The following is a 20857-nucleotide window of genomic DNA, read 5'->3' as shown; positions in this document are numbered from 1 at the left end:
CTCAAGCGGCGCTATTTCAAGCCCTTGGGGGAGATGCTCTAAGGTGGTGACTGCTCAGAACATTGTTTGTCATACTGGATGATGTATCTCTATTTCTAAACGTAATATAATCTGCCGTGTAGGTTTTCCGTTAACAACAAGAAAAGAACACAGGCATGGACCAGCACATCCGTAGCCGTAGAGGTGGAGCTAGAGTGAGATTGACTGGGGTTCATTAGGGTCAATACGGGGTCTCTTTACGGTTGTGTTTTTTATCATCACCGTTCACTATACATGGGCTAATGTGGCGCAGAAACTTGCGTTCGAGCTGATTGCAATAGAAAATAATTTGGTTGCGAGATCTTATGGGTTTCAGCTCTAGCCTACCCCAACTTGTTTGGGACTAAAGGCTTTGTTGTTGTTGTTGCATGTGACCCCCGTAGCTCTACCTAGCTACACAGGGATACATGCCTGACATATATCAGTGAATCCCTTCTCGACTGGTGGCATGCTGCAAAGCAAAGGATGCCGAAGGAACAGCGGAAAGGCATTGCAAGCGTTGTGCTCGTCACGTGTTGGATGCTATGGAAGCACAGGAATGCCTGCACCTTTGACATCATCACCGGGGTCGCGCTTGGATCTGGGCAGGTGCTGTTGAGCCGCCTGAAGGATGGGACATCTACCGACTCCCTCTCTACGAGGCACCAGGGAAGGATTCTCACAGAAATTGGAGGTAGACAGGAAGAATTGGGGTGAGTACGTAGTCAGGATGGGAATTGGCCAGCCTGCTCCAGCCTAGACCTGGTTCCTGATGGCACCTCTGTTCTGTTCAGGGACATGGAGCCGACCAAATGGTACAATACTAAGTGGCCTCGTGTCTCACTAGGCAACATGGTCCATCCCACTTTAATACTAGATTGCACAAGAAAGAGCATTTACACATGTTCTCAAAAAAAAATTAACACAACAGCATTATTTGAACTAGCATGATTTAGATGTAAGGAATTTTACTAAGTTAAGATATTTAGAATCTAATTGTTCAAAGAAAAAGAAAAAGGAGATAGGCAGCTTTGTTTCTGTTTATACCATGAATCGTCTACACCATAAGGTAGCATATTTGTCATTCTGAAATAGAAGCAGTCATGGGTGGGGTTGCAAATGAGTAGAGCTCGAGCGAGCTGGACTAGGCTCAGCTCAACTTGTACCAAAATATGAGCGAAGCTCAAGGTCAAGCTGTAGAGAGTGGCTCATGCTCAGCTTGTAACAATTTCGAGCCGATCTCAAGCTAGTTTCAAGCTAAATAACATGATCTAAGGCAAGTTTTTGAACAAGATAGGCCACAACACAACATAAGAAACCACTATCACATATTATTCCAATCAAAACGATGGTAATATAAAAAAAACAAGGTAGCTGGACTAGAACTTAATAGCAAGAGATGGTGTATGAATTAGCAAGAGAAGAAACAAAGGTGCGTCACCTCTCAAACCTTGGCAAAAAATAATAGGATATTTAACACATGGCTGACCATGTACCATATTGAGGCCTAAATTTTCTCCACGCTTAATTAAGCTTCCATGTTTGCTAGTAGATAAAATGGAGAGAAAACATACACAACATATATGGTAATAAATTGTCCTATTCCTTTTATATAAGCACCAGGGTAACAACCTTGCAAAGGCATGTGCATTGCAACGGTAGACTACAACCTTGGGTAACTAAATTTGGGTCGACCAGCTTGCTCCGGTGGGCCGATGGTGTCCGGCTCCCCTGGCCTAATTTTCTTATGAAGCCAACCCAGATGGGTGGCTCCCCTGGCCCAACTTTCTTATGAAGCCAACCCCAGAAGACCCATCGGCCTTGAAATTATGGGCCAGACCAGTATCCCAATGGGTAACGTCAGCCCATTCCCATCGTGAGTAGGTAGCGAGAGAGGGGATGTGTTCAGAGGAGAGATGCAGACGTTTTCTCTTCACTGAACAATGGCGTCCATCTTACAGCTGAATCCTTTACATAACTCGCGGCGCACACAAAGCACACCCAAGCCCACAGGCAGTCACACAGAAGCTTCCTTTTCCTGAAGAGCGAGCCTCTTCCCAGAGAGAGCTTACCAGAAATTGAGAGCAAGCGTCTGCTTATAGCTTCAGGTGCTTCTTCAACGGGTTCTGCCCATCCTGCTGCTGACTCTTCTAGATCAGAGAGACCACCCTTTTCACAGTCAGGTGCACAACACCAGAGCTCTGCTTGATTTTGGCTCTTGCCGCCATTATTTTCTTCCGCTACCATCGCATCTGGTCTAGTATGTGCTTTATAGTTTTCTATACTTTCCGCTTCATCCACCAAGTCCATTGCCCTTTTTCGTGTCATGTCATGCGAGTCCACCATACCTTTATCCGTCAGCCTATTTTGGTCCTTGTCCTTTCCATAGATTTTCGTGGCCTCTTTCTGCATTGCCGATCTACGCCCGTTCTCTTGCCGCCAAGCTTCTTCCAGCGTTGGTTTTCTTGGGCTATGACACATTCTGTTGATGTGTCATCGTCTTTTGACAACCCATCTTCTCTTCAAACTTATCTTGTGTCTTCTACTGATGTGTTGTCTTTGATGCATCATCTTCTTGTTATCCCTTCTTTGGCTAGACACAACAGGTTTTTGAAGACTCTTGATGCTACAATGACACTCTGAAGACAAGGATTTTGGATTATCACTATTTTGTTTTGGTAAAACATGAGGGGATTGTTAAGGAGTATTATATTAAAGAGTGGACGGCGTCGAGATTGGCCCGCCGTGGCCTGCAGCACCACCCTAGGTGCCTCCTTTGCGAACCAAGACCCGGAGACCATCCAACACCTGCTCCTGGCGTGTCCATTTGCTAAGCAGACTTGGCACATCATCCTGGACTGAGCGCATATACCTGCCCAACCGCCAGCCAACGAAATTACCATGATGGAATGGTGGCTGCGTGCGAAGGCACAAACCCCTCCTACACTACGAAAGCTCTGCAACACACTGCTCGTCCCCTGGATGATCTGGAAACAGAGGAACGAATGCGTCTTCGACAATGCAAGACCCTCGATAGATGCGCTAATTGATAGGATTAAAGACGAGGCCAAATGTTGGGCAAAAGCTGGGGCACGGGGGCTGCGGGTTGTCTCTGCGGGTTGTCTTGCTCGCCTCCTGGGATGTCCACTGATCATGCGCTAGGACTCTGTAAATATAACCTCCTAGGAGGCATGTACTCTCTCTCATCTTTTCAATGCAATGAAATGCAAAAATCATTTTGCGTTTTCTCGAAAAAAAATATTAGAGAGTGGATTTTTGCTCTCGGACACCATGGAGCCCTCTATTTTCAAACATTCAAAATTCAACTTTTTTAGTTTCGAAAAGATCTGAAAGAAATACACAAGTTCTTATAGATGTACTCCCTCCGTCCGGAAATACTTGTCGGAGAAATGCATAAAAATGAATGTATCTAGAACTAAAATACATCTAGATGCATTCATTCCTTCGACGAGTATTTCCGGACGGAGGGAGTATATTAGATGCGTGTGAAATTTCATCACAAAATATGTTTTTATGCGGCCAATACGGGGAAAAAACAAAATCATGTGATTTTATAACGAATAGTACATATGCTAGAAATTCGTGGTTTTGTTATGTTTGTGTAGCTCGCATAAACAATTAATCCGTCATGGAACTTCACAGACAAGTACTCCCTCCGTCCGGAAATACTCGTCGGAGAAATGGATGTATATAGACATATTTTAGTTCTAGATAAATTCGTTTTTATTAATTTCTCCGACAAGTATTTTGGGACGGAGGGAGTACTATACATCAATATGTATATGCGTATATTTTTTCAGAATTTTTTGAAACTTAAAATTTGAATTCTGAAGTTTCCAAATAAAGGTCTACATGGAGCTCGAGCTCCATTAGGCATTTCCGTATTATATTGGTCCAATCTACTTTTCATAGTCGTACTAGTCCAGATTTCCTTCCTTGTACCCCAAGTATATTGTACTATATATTTGCCCTATGGGCTATGCAATACAATAAGGTTGCTCCTCTAACAACACACCATAAATTCTGTTGTAGTTCACGAACTAACTTTTTTTTAGCAACCGGCAGGAGCGCTGCCTTTTCATCTACAAGAGGGAAATATATACATGTTGGCATGTTTTAAAACGGGTACATGCCGGAAACCCACCAAAACATTCCCTAACACTGCATGCGAACTACTCATTGTTCTGATATACTCTTGGCCAGAAGGCCACGTCCCTCTGCCTGATGTCCCCAAAAAGTGAGATGAGAAGGTTATTAGAAGCATCCGGGTCGAATGTAGCTTTCAAATTAAGTTCTTAATTTGTAGATGCTGTCAAAGGGAGTTGGGGTGCCATACACAAAAAGGAAGCGACTCATACAATGACAGAGGTACATAGAGCTCTTACGCCATGGTTCACGAACTACTTCTCCAATATAATGATATTTTTCAGGAACTAGCTGCATTGCCTCCTCATAGGAGTTTTGATCATGCCATCCCAAAAGCAGAAAAATGCCTTCTGGAGTCAAAAGCCAACTTGATCTCAGCCTCGATATCCGATACGGTATTCTGATGTGCCGAAAATCTGAGGAATTTATCCCGTAAGCAAAATGGCTTCTCTAGTATCAAACATTGCCTCTGCCCATTCACATATGTTGCTTGGCCAAAAACATGACATGCAAACTGCTGGAATTTAGTCTAGTTTTAGGCCAGACCAATAGCTTTTTCAGAAATTCCTAATAAATCCTAGAGGCCCACTTAGCCCATTCGTGCAAGGCAAGAGGTGGGACTGAAGTTTAGTCCCACATTGCTAGTTTGGTAGGAGTTGGACCTCCTTATAAGGGAGGATGTTTTCCCACATGTATGAGCATGAGAACAAGAGACATTCGCGCGCGCTCCTCCTCTGCTGCCCGCCTCGCCACGCCTCGTCACGACGCGCCGCGGGTTGCGGGAATGAGCCGATGTCTAAATTTTTGCCACGCACGACTAGTATACGAAAGGTCACACGGGAGCTGAAAAGTTTTGCTGTAGTGGAGATTGAAAACGCTGCACCCTTCAGCTGCTGGCTGTTCGTTTCGTGTCCCTCTTTTCCTTCGCCTCCCGTCGCTGCCTGTTCGCTTCCTTCTCCTATGCCTATAAAAGAGAGGTCGATCCTCTCCAGAGAGACACACCAGAACATCATCTTCCTCTCGCCACCGAGTTCCAAGCTCTGAGCTACTATAAAGTCTCGTGCACCGCAGGCCGAGACAGTAGGCCTCCGAAACACCGCCACTCCGAGTCCTGTACGGGAGAAAGGTGATAAGGTTTTTGGGGAGCCTTTGCGCGACTACTGACTTCTTCATCACGGAAGCCATGGACGCCGACGAGCGCTTCCCAAACGACGACTTCTTCCCCGACGTCGACAACCTCTTCGATGATATGGCCGGCGAGGAAGTCCACCCCAAGTCCAATACTTCTGCCGCTGCTTCGTACGTCCTTGTGTTCTTTCTGTTTAAGATCCTGCCACACTTTCTTGTTCTAGCTTCTGTTCTACATATGTTCTGTTCATATTCAGTACCTCAGATGCCATTTGCATACTCTCTGTCAGATTGCATGACTTGTCTCATATCTGCTATGATAGTCATGTTTGATCTACTGTTTTTGTTAATAAAATCATATGGTAAATTGCTCATATTTCCAACAATCCAAAAACCTTATTGTAGGCAATTTACCCCGAGTGGTTTTGCTGCTTCCATGAGGCCTCCTATGTTTGAGGGTGTGCACTATAAGAGGTGGCGTCTGAGAGCCGTTCTATGGTTTCAAACCATGAGCTGCTGTTGACGGTGAATGGCTTCAGTTGCGACATGTGGAACCCTGGATGTATGAGACTTGAGGGCGGAAGATCCAAACGATAAGCTGCAGCTCCAATTCGTTCCAGGACTTTGAATGGGCTGTAGAATTTGTGAGCAAGCTTCGAGCACGGTCGACTGACGAGCGACGAGTGCGCGTATGGTTGAAGCTTGAGGAGCACATCTTCGTCGACAGCGAACTAACGATCCTGGTGGTGCTTGTCATCCTGAGCCTTGACGAGATCCTGGTGGTGTTCCCGCAGTAAAGCAAAAAAATCAGCACGATCAGCTGCAACCACTGCCAGCGAAGAGTGTAGTTCATCCTCCAAAGCAGGCATTGTACAAAAATTTGGGTCTATTCCATATAGAGCTTTGAATGGGGTGCAGCCCAGCGATATGTTGTAGTAAGAGTTATACCAAAATTCCGGCAATGGAAGCCATTTTTTGATATTTTTTTTCCACTTCACCAGCTGTCATGCACTAAGCACTGCATGTATTCTCCAAGCATTGATTAACTCAGATTGGTGCCGCACCGTCCCTCTCGTGATCTTTGTTTAACCTACAAGCTTATGTCTAGCCTATTTGGCTACCCCACGGTGCCCTTATATAATAGGCCTAGGCTAAACATGTTCGCCTCAAACACCTAACCTTCCACTAATTACAAATCTAACTGCAGCACAACACGTACACATATTCGGCACATATTTTAACAGCAACCAAAGGTGAGAAGGAGAGGACTCCACCTGAATGCCGGCGCACGTGCACACCCCACCACACTGCAGTCTGCCACCCACTGCACCACCGTCAACCAGTGATGTCCACGCCGCCGGACGGTCGCTGCAGTCCACACCTCCAGCGTGAGCAGCTCACAGCCTGCCAGCGTGCGGTGCGGCAGTGCGGGCATGAGGACCCAATTGCACTTTAAGAATATAGTCTAGGGGTGTTTTTGCAAATGTTCAGGGACAACTTTGTAAAAATTTGTTGAAAAAAAACAGATTCAGTTCAGTCCTAGCTGAGTTGGCATGACTGCTGACATGGCGCTGCCCAGTCAGCAGTCAACGCGGTCAAAACCACTTGACCGAGGCAAAACCGAGAGGAGGGTTGAGTTTTGCACCACGTGGTTAGTTTGGGGTATTGTGCAACCGGTTTCGAAGTTCAACGTTGCAAATTAAACCAAGTTGTTAGTTCAAGGTTGTAGTGTGGGCTTCTCTCTTTCTTCTCTGACTGATCTTACTTCTGAAGATGCAGAATCCTTGCTCCAGGGCGAGTTGGTGCAATGATTTTCTCCAGCGGCAACATCACAAGGCTCGGTTACATATGAAACACTATGCTGATGAAAACACACTGATAGGAACTTCCAAAAGGGGGGCAAGTTTATGACAAGCTGCATCCCTATGCTCAACAGTCTGTGCCTGCCAGACCCTATCCGAAGATCTCTGTCAAGTGTTTTGGGCCCTACAAAATACTTCACAAAATTGGTCTAGTGGCTTATGAAGTAGAACTGCCTTCTACATCCTGTGTCCCATGTGTCGCAGTTGAAGCAGCATGTGCCTGATCATTCGACCGTTTTCTCCAAATTTCCTTCAGCTGCGGAGCTTGATATCTCTGAAGTTTCTCCGGCGGCAATCCTGGATCGTCGCCTCTTGAAGAAAGGCAACACTGCTCTGCTTCAGGTGCTCTCAAGCGGTCTTTCGCTGCCAGAGAAGACGACTTGGGAAGACTATGCCAATGTTCAAGCGTGGTTTCCAACTGCTGCACAGGGGATGTCACACCAGGCCCAGCTACAGGTGTGTTAGCTCATCAGGCGTGTTCCTTAAGGGGTGGTGTTTAGTGGTGGCGTAGTAGTTGTGTGTGGGCCAGGGTGTCACTTGGGTGCATTATTTATATGCCATGAGCTGTAACAGGAGAATTATCGAATGAATAGTGAAATTTGATCCTCCCCCAACTACTCGCTCTACTTCTTCCCCAAGTCCTTATCCCCTCTGATACCCAAATTCACTTGTATCCTGTTACATGTCTCGGGGAAAGTTCATTGGTAGAAATTAAAGGGGTAGCAAGCTCAGTGGCAGGAGAACAGTGGTGTACCTCCCCTTGGTTGCAAAGATAAATGTGTAGTTACGTATACGAGGAGTGAATCAATGGGGTTCTAATTGATCAGTTACTAGCAATTACAGATTCAATCATTTGAATAATTGGAAACAACAAAAGGGCATATCTGCCTGGTGTATTTCATCTGCTAATTCCATAGGAAAGAAAAACCCCATGCAGGTAAATTAGTTTGCACACGCTTCCAGCTTAATCATCAGTACTTCATAATAATTTCATGAAACAAAGCACGTAGTTGTATGGTGCTTTCATTATTTCTGCACCAAATTAAGTATAAATTTGCAAATTAAAGTGTAACTTAGACATCCCCTTGGACAATACATCTACCACAATCTACAGTGCATGTTACCTTCTTACTACAACATTATCCATATAGCATAGACAGCACATAAGCAAAACTGCAAATCAAATAAATTTTAAGATGGAATGGTGAAAACTAAGAAGATATAATCACCTGAGATGGAAAAGCCAGCAGTAGAGCTCTTATCTTCAGAAGAACAATATTTGCATCCTGGACAAGCTCTTCAACTTTGGAAATAGCATTTTGAACAGCTAAGAGCTGCTCCATAGTGTTCATTGAAGGTGGAGATGTCACCTTGACCTCAGTCATTGGCTTTCCTTGACTAGTTAGTCTTGTCAGCAGCATGACTGTTGCTGATAACAGTATGACCATAACAAGAAAATAGACTACCCATCCCCTGTCTCAGCATAGAAGCATAGGAACATCACTAATATGAACGGATGAAAAATCATCAATTAGTTGACAAGCTGATATTAAGATTCATCGTATCCATGAACTTCTACTGGATATTTTTACTAAGCAACTCTTGGTATCTTTTTTTTCAAGAGCACAACGCTTGGTATCTTCAGATGCCCACGACGCCCATGACGGTGTTCCACCATGAAATCATAGCCAAACAACTTATTCACCAATTAATGTTGTGGGATTAACTGAGCCGCTGCTCCAGGGTGAAATTCAAACTATAGTGGTCAGTACAGTCGGTGAATGCATGTTCCCGTCATTAGCTCCCTCTCATAGGCTGCCAGCTTGGCAGGACGCAGTGTTGCTATGTGCCGGCTCTAGAAAGTCAACAGACCATTGTCCTGGTGAAGAACGGCGCTATGACCAGAGTTTGAAGCATCACCCTCGTCGATAAAGCTGGAGTTGAAAGTTGGCATCTGCAGGACTGGGGCTGTACCGAGGGTGCTCTCATGGAACACAGCCTTGGCTTCTTCACACTAACTAAATCCCTCCTTCAGTAGCTTGGTGAGCTGCGCTGCCATACTGCGAAAGTCCTGATAAAACTTGCGGTGGTAACCTGCAAGACTGACGAACCCGTCGGAGAGGGGATCAAGTTGGCAGGGTAGTGGGGATACGGTTTGAGGTGAGAAGAGCACAGAAAGATGAGAGGAAAGCTAGGGGACGAGGAATCAGTTTGTTCCTCAGGTCGATGGTTCATCTCGCCAGTTAACCAGTATTAAATAGCCTCACTCTCTGGGCCACACTCAATTCCAGTTTAAATCCTCCAACATGCCCCTGACATCTCTCTAGTCCACCTGTGTCATCGGGCACAGGTGTGACATTCTCCCTTTCTTCAGATGGAGCCCCTGTCCAGACTGCTACCGTCGGAAAGCGGAGCCTGAGAACGCCATAGTCCTCCGAGTTGACTGAGTCTCGGTGATAGGGTAGACCACCACACCTTGAGTTGGACGACCAAGCCATTGTCGTGTTTCATCAGGTCGCCGACTGTCAGATCGGCGGTGCGCACCAGCTCGGGAAACACTGGAGTGTAGTCCGGCATGAATGGCTTCAGCTGGGAGACGGAGTAAATGTGGCTGTCGTCCGGAAGATCAAGCTTGTAGCGAGCTGCCTAACGGATTGCAGCACCTTTGAAGACCCAAAGTACTTGCATGTGAGCTTGTGGCAAGGCAACAGAGCTTTGGGCGTAGGCTTGCAGCTTGAGCAGGACCGCATCCCACACCATGAACATGCGCTCAACACGGTTGTGGTCAGTCTTGCGCTGGATGCGGCACTGACCTCAGAGCAGCTGGGTGCGCATGAGCTCGGTCTGCTGCTCCCAATCCGTGTCGTCGATCGCTGATGTAGAAGCAGTCGGCCAAGAGAGGGTGGCACTAAGGTTTGGTTCCTGCCCATAGAGCACCTTGAAGGGGGAACAATTGAGCGATCAAGTGAAATGTGGAGTTGTACCTAAGCTCCACCATCAGAAGCCAGCACCCCCATTTGCCCGGAGTGTCGTGGAGGTCGCAGCGAAGGTAAATCTCAAGGCATTGGTTTACGTGCTCACTTTGACCATTTGTTTGTGGATGATACACTGTGGACTACCGCAGCTGGGTGCCAACGGAGGCGAGCATCTCTGGCCACATGTCGCTGGTGAAGACGCGGTCACAGTCCGAGACAATCGACTTGGGCGTGGCGTGAAGCTTGCGATCGCGACCAAGAACGTCCGCACCACTTATTGTGCACTGAAGGGGTGGCAAAGTGGCATTGAGTGTGCGGGCTTGATGATGAAGCGGTCAACAACCACCATGATCACGTCAAATCTGTCAGACTAGGGAAGGCCCTCAACGAAGTCCATGGTTAGGCCCGTCCACGGCCCTTCCGGCACCGACAGGAGTTCCAAGTAGGCCGGCTTGGTGTGTTCGTACTTGGCATGCTGGCACACCAGCACGCCTAGCACTGTCAGACAAAATCATCGACGGCTTGTTTGAGCCCTGTGTACAGGAACAACTTGACGCAGTGGTAGGTCGCGACCAACCCAAAGTGGCTGCCGACCACATTGTTGTGCAGCACGCTCACTAGCTTAGCATGCAGTGCGATGTTGCAGCCGATCCATACACGCCAGTGGAAGCGAATGATGCACTGCAGTGTTGCTTCTTCGGGCTGCACAGCGTGAGTTGGCAAAAGCTTGCTGACACATCTGTCTCGTATGAGTTAGTTACCTCCTGCCTCCAGCCGGGTTGCCAGACCAAGAGAGTGTCAACCAAGAGGAGGTTGCCCACATGAGACAGAGCATTGTCAGAGCCGTTCTCGACATCGTGCTTGTATTGGAAGGTGAACGGGAGCCCTAGGAGGTTGGACATCGCCGTCCGTTGCAATTTTGTCACGAGCTGCCAGTTGCCCAAGCACTTGCGGTCAATCAGGATCATGAACGGAGCCGTTTGTAGGTAGGTGCACCACTTGTCCACGACCATCATGACAGTGAGGAACTCCTTTCCTGATTGTTTTTTGTTGTGGACACCGAGAGCCTTGCTGAAGAATGCCACGGGGTGGCTGCCTTGCACGAGGACGGCCCCAATGCTGGTGTCACGGGCATCCATCTCGATTGACGATGGCTTAGTGAAGTCGGGCAGCGCCAAAACGGGTTTCATCACCATCGCTTGATTGAGTGGCTCCGACACCGTCTAGGCATGATCTGCCACTTCAAAGCCCTTTTTTTGTTAGCAGCGGGGTAAGTGGCTTGGCAAGGATGCCCTACATGGGCACAAACTTTCGGTAATAGCCCGTGAGGCCAAGGAAACCTCACAGCTCGGTGGCATTGGTGGGAGTGGGCCAATGTTGCATGGTTGTCGCCTTCTGGTTGTCTGTGGCGACACCGTCCCAAGAGATCACATTTCCTAGGTATTTGATACCAGTCTAGGTGAACGTGCACTGGGATGCCTGGGCAAACAATTGGTGTGGATGAATCCTGTCGAGCAGCCGATGCAAGTGGGTAGTGTGCTCCTAAAGTGAGGAATTGTACACCAAGATGTCATCCAGAAAGACAATGACAAACCTACGGACATGCTCGGCGAAGATCGAGTACAAGAGTCATTGGAATGTTGTCAGCGCATTCGTCAACCCAAATGGCATGACTCGGAAGTGGAAGTGTTTGTGATGCGTCTTGAACGCCATTTTCATCTCATCAACATGCTTCATCAGGATTTGATAGTAACCGACATGGAAGTTGAGCTTCGAGAAGTAGGTCGAGCCACTAGCTCGTTGAGTTCGTCGACAATTGGCAAAAGGAACTTGTTTTTTATTGTGATGTCAGGCGTGGATAGTCCACACAAAAGGCCACGTTCCATCCTTCTTCGCGAGGAGCACGGGAGCGGCATATGGGCTCATGTTGTGCATGATCACCCCGCAACGCACATCTCGCTAACTCGGCGCTCGATCTTGCCATTTTGCAAATGAGAGTAACGGTATGTTCTAGCTAATCCAGTTACAAGGACCTTCTTGAATATTATGGGTGCACTCGAAGGGCCATCATGGCACTCCAGGGAGCTATTGACTTGAAACATAATTAGAAGACGCAGGGCCTAGATGACTTCAAACAAACAAGGTGGACCAGCATTGTCATGGATGTACTCCCATTGGCGAAGAGGGACGAGATCCCATGGTTGATCTGCTGTGCAGTGGCACGGTGCCGCCCAAACCCACAATCGCTCTCGGAGGGCCGTTGTCGTACTCAAGGGGGCTATTGACTTCACACACAAACAGAAGACGCTGGGCCTAGATAGGAGTTGTAGACTTCAAACAAACGAGGGGGCCCTAGCATTGTAACGGATGCATCCCCATTGGCGATGATGTACGGGATCCCAGACGTAAGCAGAAGACGAGGGTTTGTCGACTTCAAACACACGAGGCGGCCCAGCATCGTCATGGATGTACTTCCGTTGGCGAGGACGGACAGGATCCCAAGGTTGACGTCAAACAGACAAGGAGGCCCAGCATCCACGGATGCACACCCATTAGCGACGAGGGATGGGATTCCAAGGTTGACCCACTGTGCGGTGGCGTGGTGCCGCTCTCAAAGGGTGGGTTGTTGTCACACTCTAGGGAGCCATTGACTTCAAACATAAACAGAAGACAGGAGTTCCTGACTTCAAACAAACAAGGTGACCTTGCATCGTACCAGATGCACTCCCGACATAATGCAACCAGACTAACATACTGAGTCGGAACATTACACGTCCCAGCCCCTGCAAACACACCCTGAGCTCAAGGACGTTTCTTGGTTGGGCGCAACTCCGGCATGAGGGTGATGACGTGGTCGTATTGGCGATGAAGTGAAAGGGACTTGGGCTTGGCAAAGACGTGGAACTCATCGAGGACGGCCTAAACTGGCAGAGGCACGTGTTGTCCTTCTGTTGATGACCTCGAAGGTGTTATCTCCATCACTGCCATCGCCCATATGTCTTTCCGGCATGCCACTTGAGCAAAGTATCAGGCTCTAGGGGAAGCAAAGACGTTTCGTTTGTTGATCGGTCACCTTGCAGTGTCACCTCTTGGCCTTGGTGAATGAACGTGATCATTTTCTCTAGCCAATGGCAGTTCATCAGGCTATTACGCCGAGACTTCCATGCCCAAAATTCCATTATATGCGCCGAGCTCCATGACGCGCATGTTGGTGGTGAACTCATGGCCTTGCAACCACCAAATTGTCAGGACGAACTTATCATAGCAGAGACACTATCCATTCGCAAGCTTGACACCCACCAGTGGTATGGGTGCGGTGGTGGCACCGATATGGTCAACGAACATTGCGTTGATGAAGTTGTGCGTGTTCCCAAAGTCGAGCAGCAGCAACTTGTCTTGGGTGCCCACAAGTATGCGCAAGCAAATCGTGCCTGTCGCTTCAAAGTCGGTGATGGCGTGCACGAAAGCTGGCAGCACTCCAATGATGGGGCACCGGCACCGGGTTCCTCCATCAATTCTAGAGCGCGGACGGCATCATCCGAGAGCAACTCGCCATAGTCACCGACCTTGATCGTGAGCACTCACCTCGGTGCTTGCACTGATGCTCCCGAAGGTAATTGTCCCCACAGCAGAATAGAGCCCAAACTTGTCCGGAGGCCGCAGTGCAACTGGTGGTCGAGGAGGGAAGCCGTAGTGCAACTGGTGGTCGAGGAGGGTGTTAGACCTTTCAACCTGAGCATTGATAGTTGTGGATGACACTAGGAGAGTTGGGACAATTTTCGTTGGTTTATTTCTCACACAATGCCATGCCAACCTGAGGGGTTGGGGATACATATTTATAGGCTGCTAGCCAGCCAGGGCATATGCTAAGATGCCAGTCTAAGATGCTAGTCTAAGATGCTAACTGACAGTCCTTGATGGTCAAGAACAGAACTCTATCCTAACAGCCAGTCCTTGATGGTCCAGGACTTTATCCTCCTAACTGCCACAAGGACCATGTGCTGCAGCCCCACAAGGACCCTAGTACACAGACTTATCCATCATTCTCCCCCTAAGTCTTGTACGTCGTCTTGTGGGAGAGTTGAATCATCCCAATCCTGGAGCAAAGTTCGAGGAACTTGACCCTCCCAAGGGGCTTGGTGAGCAGGTCTGCGAGCTGATCCTTGGTGTTGATGTAGCTCGCCTCGATGCTCCCTTCTTCCACACAGCTGCGGATGAAGTGATACCTCAGTCGGATGTGCTTGCTCCGTTCGTGGAACACGGGGTTCTTTGCCAAGGCCAGGGCGGACTTGCTGTCCACCAGGAGCTGCACCGTTCTGGTGTCTTGAACGAGAAGATCACCAAGCAGTCGAGCAAGCCAGAGCGCCTGAGTACAGGCGGTGGAGGCCGCTATGTACTCAGCCTCACAGCTGGACAGGGCCACCACCTGCTGCTTGACTGATTGCCAGCTCACGAGACACTTGCCGAGGAAGAGGAGGATCCCGCTCGTGCTCTTGCTGGTGTCGATGTCGCCGGCGTGGTCGCTGTCGCTGTACCCGACGAAGTGTGCCGCCCCAGGGCACCTAGGGTAATGGAGGCCGTGGTCGAGGGTCCCTGCTATGTAGCGGACGATCCTCTTTACTGCCTGCTGGTGTTCCGACGTTGGTCGCTCCATGAACCGACTGACATAGCCGACGGAGAATGCCAAGTCCGGCCGTGTGTGAGTGAGGTAGCGAAGGCTCCCCACAAGGCGTCGGTACTGCGTAGTATCCACTTCCTCCGTCGTGCTGTCGCGACTTAGTTTCAGCCTCTCCTCCATCGGAGTGAGAGCTGGATGGCAGTCGGTGAGCCCAGCTAGCTCAACGATGCGCTTGGCGTAGGCGGACTGTCGAAGCGCGATCCCGGAGTGGTCCTGGTGCACCTCAATCCCTAGATAGAAGGAGAGGAGCCCCAGGTCACTCATCTGGAACGTGGCCTTCATGTCTTCCTTGAACGCCGCCACCTCTGCATCTTTGGTGCCGGTGATCACCAGGTCGTCAACGTAGACGCCCACCAGCAGGGCATTTCCTCCACTCCCCCGTCGGTAGACGGCAGCCTCATGCGGGCTCTGCTCGAAACCCATCTTCTTCAGCGTGGAGTCCAGCTTGGCGTTCCACGCCCTGGGTGCCTGCCGCAGGCCATAGAGAGCCTTGCGCAGGCGGAGCACCTTGCCCTCCTGGCCGGGAATCATAAACCCCGGTGGCTGATGCACGTAGACTTCCTCCTTCAAGTCGCCATTGAGGAATGCCGACTTAACGTCCATGTGGTGGACACGCCAGCCCTCCTGGGCAGCCAGCGCAAGGAGAAGTCGCACGGACTCCATCCGTGCCACGGGAGCGAAAGCGTCGTCGAAGTCGACTCCTTCCTGCTGCAAGAAGCCTCGGGCCACCAAACGAGCCTTGTGCTTGATGATGGCGCCGGCTCCATCCCTCTTCAGCTTGAACACCCACTTAAGGGTGATTGCGCGGTGACCTCGAGGGAGATCAGCAAGCTCCCAGGTGCGGTTTTGCTCGACCGCATCCATCTCCAACTTCATCGCGGCGCGCCATGCCGCGTCTCTCTCGGCCTCTGCAAAGGACCGTGGTTCGCCGTCTTCACACACGAGCTGTAGCTGCGCCTCCAGGTCACGTGGCACCAGTCCTGGCACCGGCTGGTCGCCGAGCACATTATCCATCGTACGGTACCGCAGCGGTTCGCCTCCATACCATGCGTCGACCCGCTCCTCGTCGTGAGTGAGCGGGGAAGCGAACTTCATCGGGTTGTGCTTTGCGTGAGCTGGTGCTGATGAAGACGAGCCCGGAGTGGCGACCGCCAGGGCTGGAGTATGCGGCGTCGCCAGTTGTGGTGTCGTCGGTGTAGCAGGCGCCGGAGTCGATGTAGTTTTGGGGGCCGGGGTAGACGTGCCCGGTGAAGAGGAGCTGCTTGCTCCCCCAGCTTCCTTGAAGTGAGCGTACTCGACAATGAAGTCGTCATACGTCGGCGTCGAGCCGTCGTCCACCGCCTTGTCCCATTGCCACCCTCGCCCTTCGTTGAACACGACGTCTCGCGCTGTGCGCACACGTTGTGTCTTTGGGTCGAGGATGCGGTAGGCCTTTGAGCCCTCCGCATAGCCGATGAAGACTCCCGGAGTGCTCCTGTCGTCGAGCTTGCCGATGTGGCCGAGCTCCTTGGCGAACGCAAGGCAGCCAAAGACCCGCAAATGAGAGACCGCCGGCTTCCGCCCATGCCAGGCCTCGTACGGAGTTCTGCCGTCGAGTGCCTTAGTAGGAGAGCGGTTGAGGATGTAGACGACCGTTAGCACCGCCTCTCCCCAGAAGACAGCCGGCATCCCTCTCTGCTTGAGGAGAGCCCGAGCCATCCCCACAACCGTCTGGTTGCGCTGCTCGACGACGCCGTTTTGCTGCGGGCTGTACGGCGCGGAGTAGTGGCGCTGGATGCCCTCATCGGCGCAGTACGACGCGAATTCAGCCGCCGTGAACTCGCCGCCGTTGTCAGTGCGCAACACGCACAATTTGCGGCCGCTCTCCGCCTCCACACCAACCTGCGCGCGCCTGATGGCGTCCGCCGCTTCTCCCTTACTGCCGAGGATCATCACCCACATGTAGCGGGAGAGATCGTCGACGAGCAGCAGGAAGTAGCGTCGACCTCCTGGTGTGGCTGGCGTCACCGGGCCGCACAGGTCTCCGTGCACGAGCTCCAGCTTCTCCTTAGCCCGAAAACTCGCCTGTTGGGGAAAGGGGAGTCGTCTCTGCTTTGTCAGTACGCAGATGTCGCAGAACTGCTCCACATGGTCGAGGCATGGCAGGCCTCGCACCATCTCCTTGGCACTTAGACGCTTCAGGGCCTCAAAGTGAAGGTGCCCAAAGCGCTCATGCCACTGCCACGCCTCGTCGTCTCGACGGACAGCGAGACAGACCGGTTGTGCCACCTGCACATCAAGGACGTAGAGTCAATTTTCACCTCTGGGCACCTTGGCGAGAAGGCGACGCTGGCGATCCCAGATGCGTAGGACCCCATGCTCAATCAGCACGCGTGAGCCGTTCTCATCCAGCTGTCCCAAGCTGATGATGGAATTCCTTAGCGCGGGGATGTAGTAGACACCGGTGAGCAGCCGGTGCTCTCCCATCTTGGTGGTGAAGATGACGGAGCCGACGCCCTTTATCTCCACAGCGGAGGCATCCCCGAACTTGACGGAGCCTCGCGCATCGGAGTCGAGCTCGGCGAAGAATTCCCTTCGACCGGTCATGTGGTGGGTGGCGCCGGTGTCGAGGCACCACCCCGTAGCCTTGTCCTTCCCGGAGCCATCGCCGAGAAGAGCGTGTGCTTTTGGCTCATCGAGGTGGATGAAAGCCTTTGCGACCGGAGTCGCCGAGGGTAGCTCAATGCTTGCATGCGCCATGAACAGAGCCGTCTCCTCCTCCTTCGCCTGTGCGACGTGAGCCTGGCCTTGTCGTGGTTGCCGACACTCATTGGCCCAATGGCCAAACCGGCCACAGTTGTGGCAACTGTTGTCTTGTGCCGGCCTGGGCTTGCCAGCGGCGCCGTCCTTGGCGCCTCCGCGAGCGTCACCTTCGGCACGTCCTTGTGCCCTGCCCGGGGGGCCTCTTCGCGCCTTACGCTGCTTGCCACGCTTGCGGCCGCCCGTCGAGGAGGAAGGCTCCCCCTTCTTCCTGTCACCAAGGCTGGGATCCCACTGCTCCCGAGTTAGGAGCAGCTTTCCGCCGGTGGTGACGGGCCCCGAGGGGGGCTGTGGCTCGTCGGTGTCGACGACCTTGAGTCGACCTATCGCCTCCTCGATCGTCATCGTGGAGAGGTCCAGCAACGACTCGATCGAGCGAGCCATCTGTTTGTACTTCTCGGGAATGCACCGAAAAAGCTTCTCGACAGCTCTCTCCTCGGTGTAGGTGGCATCGCCAAACTTCACCATCTTCTGCAGCAGAGTGTTGAGACAGAGAGCAAAGTCATCAACGTCCTCACCTGGCTTGAAGCCCAGGTTCTCCCACTCCTTACGAAGTGCCTGCAGGGTGGACTTGCGAGCACGGTCGCTGCCGATGCGTGCTGCGGCGATGGCGTCCCAAGCCTCCTTGGCAGTCCGCTTGTTGGAAAGCGAGAACTGCATCTCGGGCGGAACTGCGGCGATGAGGGCGTCCAGTGCCCGTCGATCCTCTAGGTGGTCGATGTTGCTGTCCTGGACTGCCTCCCACATGCGCCGCACCTGGAGCCTGACCTTCATGATCCCGGCCCACTCGACGTAGTTGGTTTTAGTGAGGGTAGGCCACCCAACACTGGAACCAACATCCCTGACCACAGTCCGGACCTCGTAGAGGCCGCGGTCCTGGTCGTTGCAGCCGCCGTCGCGGTGCGCGCCTCCACCTGGAGCGCGGGCGTGCTCGGCTGCCCACTGCGCCGTCCGCTCCTGCGCCACTTTGGCGCGATCTGCGTCGGCGCCGTCGTCCGCAGGCGCGGAGCTGCTGGAGCTGCCGGGGCTGCCGCGGAGTGCCTTGGCATCCGCCGTAGCCTCACGGGCTGCTTCTGCTGCTGCTGCTGCTTCTACCTCCGCCCTGGCTGCTTCTACCTCCGCTCTGGCTGCTGCCAGCTCCGCTGCAGCCAGCCTCGACACTCTTGCCGCCGCAGCAGCCGCTGCTACAGCCGCTCGCTCACGCTCCTCTGCCACGGCGCGCTCGGCCTCTTGCCGGCGCCGCATGCTCGAGGTAGCCGTGGGCTGAGAGCGACCTGCAGACATGGCTCGCTGCAGGGGGGCTGTTGCGTGAAGAGGAGGCTGATGAAGACGAGCTGCTGCTCGACAGTCTGGAGGGAGGAAGGTAACCAGAGGCAGACGGAGCAGCTGCTGCTACCGACTTGGGCTGCTCACAAGAAATGCTCAGGGTACAGGTTAACGAGGCTCTGATACCACTTGTTAGACCTTTCAACCTGAGCATTGATAGTTGTGGATGACACTAGGAGAGTTGGGACAATTTTCGTTGGTTTATTTCTCACACAATGCCATGCCAACCTGAGGGGTTGGGGATACATATTTATAGGCTGCTAGCCAGCCAGGGCATATGCTAAGATGCCAGTCTAAGATGCTAGTCTAAGATGCTAACTGACAGTCCTTGATGGTCAAGAACAGAACTCTATCCTAACAGCCAGTCCTTGATGGTCCAGGACTTTATCCTCCTAACTGCCACAAGGACCATGTGCTGCAGCCCCACAAGGACCCTAGTACACAGACTTATCCATCAGAGGGTAGGGATGTAAATGGCGCAATACGTAGCGCCGGAAGGCCCGTTTAGTTAGCTCAATAGTTCATTTTCCCGGGAAAAACTTGAACTATTAGACGGATAAGTGGGCTTAAACGGCGTGCCTTTACATCCCTAAGGAGGGGTCAATGTGGGGAGCAGAGAGGTAGGCGGTTGACCCGCAGGTGCCGGCCTGTAGCGCGGACGCTAGTGCTCAAGTTTCTCCTGGGTGTGTGCACACACAAGGCGTGCATGATGCTTTTCGGCGCCTAAAGGCCAGCGAAATCAAATGCAATTGATGCCTCAAATGCCCAACAATAATCCGCCACCAATCTGGTCCGCCTCGGTTGCAGCAAACAGTTCATCAACAATTCAATTTCATCAGATCCAAATTCCTCCAACAGAGCTTCCTTGAAGGCTTCCCGTGTGAAAATGCATTGGGACTGCCGGCATACATGGAGCCAGTGTTGTCGCGTGCTCTTCAATGTAGAGCATAGTCGTGGTCAGCCGCTGATGCTACGAAATTTTGTACAACTCAAAATAGGCCAGGCGACGGTCCGACCAAAGGCGCAGGGCAGTGCTATTGAAAGTGAGGAAACCATGGTGCGGGAATTTGACATAGTCATGGCCACCAGCTAGAGCAGCCTACGAGATGACCGGCATGGCATACAATAGCTGTGGGGCGGCCATCTCGTTGGCTAGCCCATCTTTGGCAGTGGCGGGGTCGCCAAAGGTGCGGGTGCAATGGCAGAGCCTAATTCTAATGGATCGCGGGTGTGCGTCTTGGGCTCATCGACATCTGCTTGGATGAGGTGGATTTCTTTCCTCATCCCTTGCATATCGGTGGTGACTCTCTTTGAACTAGAGCTAGGCCTCATGGCGCTGGTCCAGGATGGCAAGTCATTGAGGCGCTTGGGGATCGTGTCGAGCAAGGACTTCGTCTGATTTTCACTCTCCATGGCTGTAAGGACATGGCATGTCTGAGCAGAAGGCTTGGATTGCGTCGCCGTTAACGCTCCAAGCCAATCCAAAATCTATCTAAGGGATTTTGCGTGATGTTCACCGAAGCAAAATCACACCCAATAAAGTGGATGTACGAATCAGGTCGGGAGATTCAGAGGAACGACTAAGGAAGCTGGGTTTTGGGGAGGGGGATTGGGCTTTGATTATCAAATTGTGATGAACCCGTCGGAGAGGGAATAGAGTCACAAGGTGTCAGGATAGTCGGGATAGGGTTTGAGATGAGAAGAGCACAGAAAGATGAGGATATCGAGGGTACCAGGAACCAGTTCATTCTTCTGATCGATGGTTCATCTTGTCAGTTACACGCGTTAAATAGCCTCTTCTCTGGGCCACACTTGGCTCTAGTTTACATCCCTCACAGTGCCCATGGCCCAACATGCCCTTGGCATCTCTCTAGTCCACTGTGTCGTCACGCACAGGTGTGACA

At 51.5% G+C, this 20857-nt stretch overlaps 1 protein-coding gene across 3 annotated transcripts in view; it reads right to left on the bottom strand.

Annotated features, from left to right (window-relative positions):
* LOC119322772 overlaps positions 1 to 20857 on the bottom strand; it is a 50516-nt gene that overhangs the window by 10230 nt on the left and 19429 nt on the right. For 2 of the 3 annotated variants that reach the window (XM_037596278.1, XM_037596280.1), the window contains exon 8: positions 8405 to 8648. In XM_037596278.1, coding sequence (XP_037452175.1) covers positions 8405 to 8648 — 244 coding nt within the window. Of the gene's footprint in view, positions 1 to 6591; positions 6718 to 8404; positions 8649 to 20857 lie in introns of those variants that run through there. The other variant, XM_037596279.1, reaches the window with a different exon arrangement.

Source organism: Triticum dicoccoides, chromosome 6B (assembly GCF_002162155.2).
Source record: "Triticum dicoccoides isolate Atlit2015 ecotype Zavitan chromosome 6B, WEW_v2.0, whole genome shotgun sequence".
Taxonomy (NCBI): Eukaryota; Viridiplantae; Streptophyta; class Magnoliopsida; order Poales; family Poaceae; genus Triticum; species Triticum dicoccoides.
This window is presented reverse-complemented; position numbering and strand designations above follow the sequence as displayed.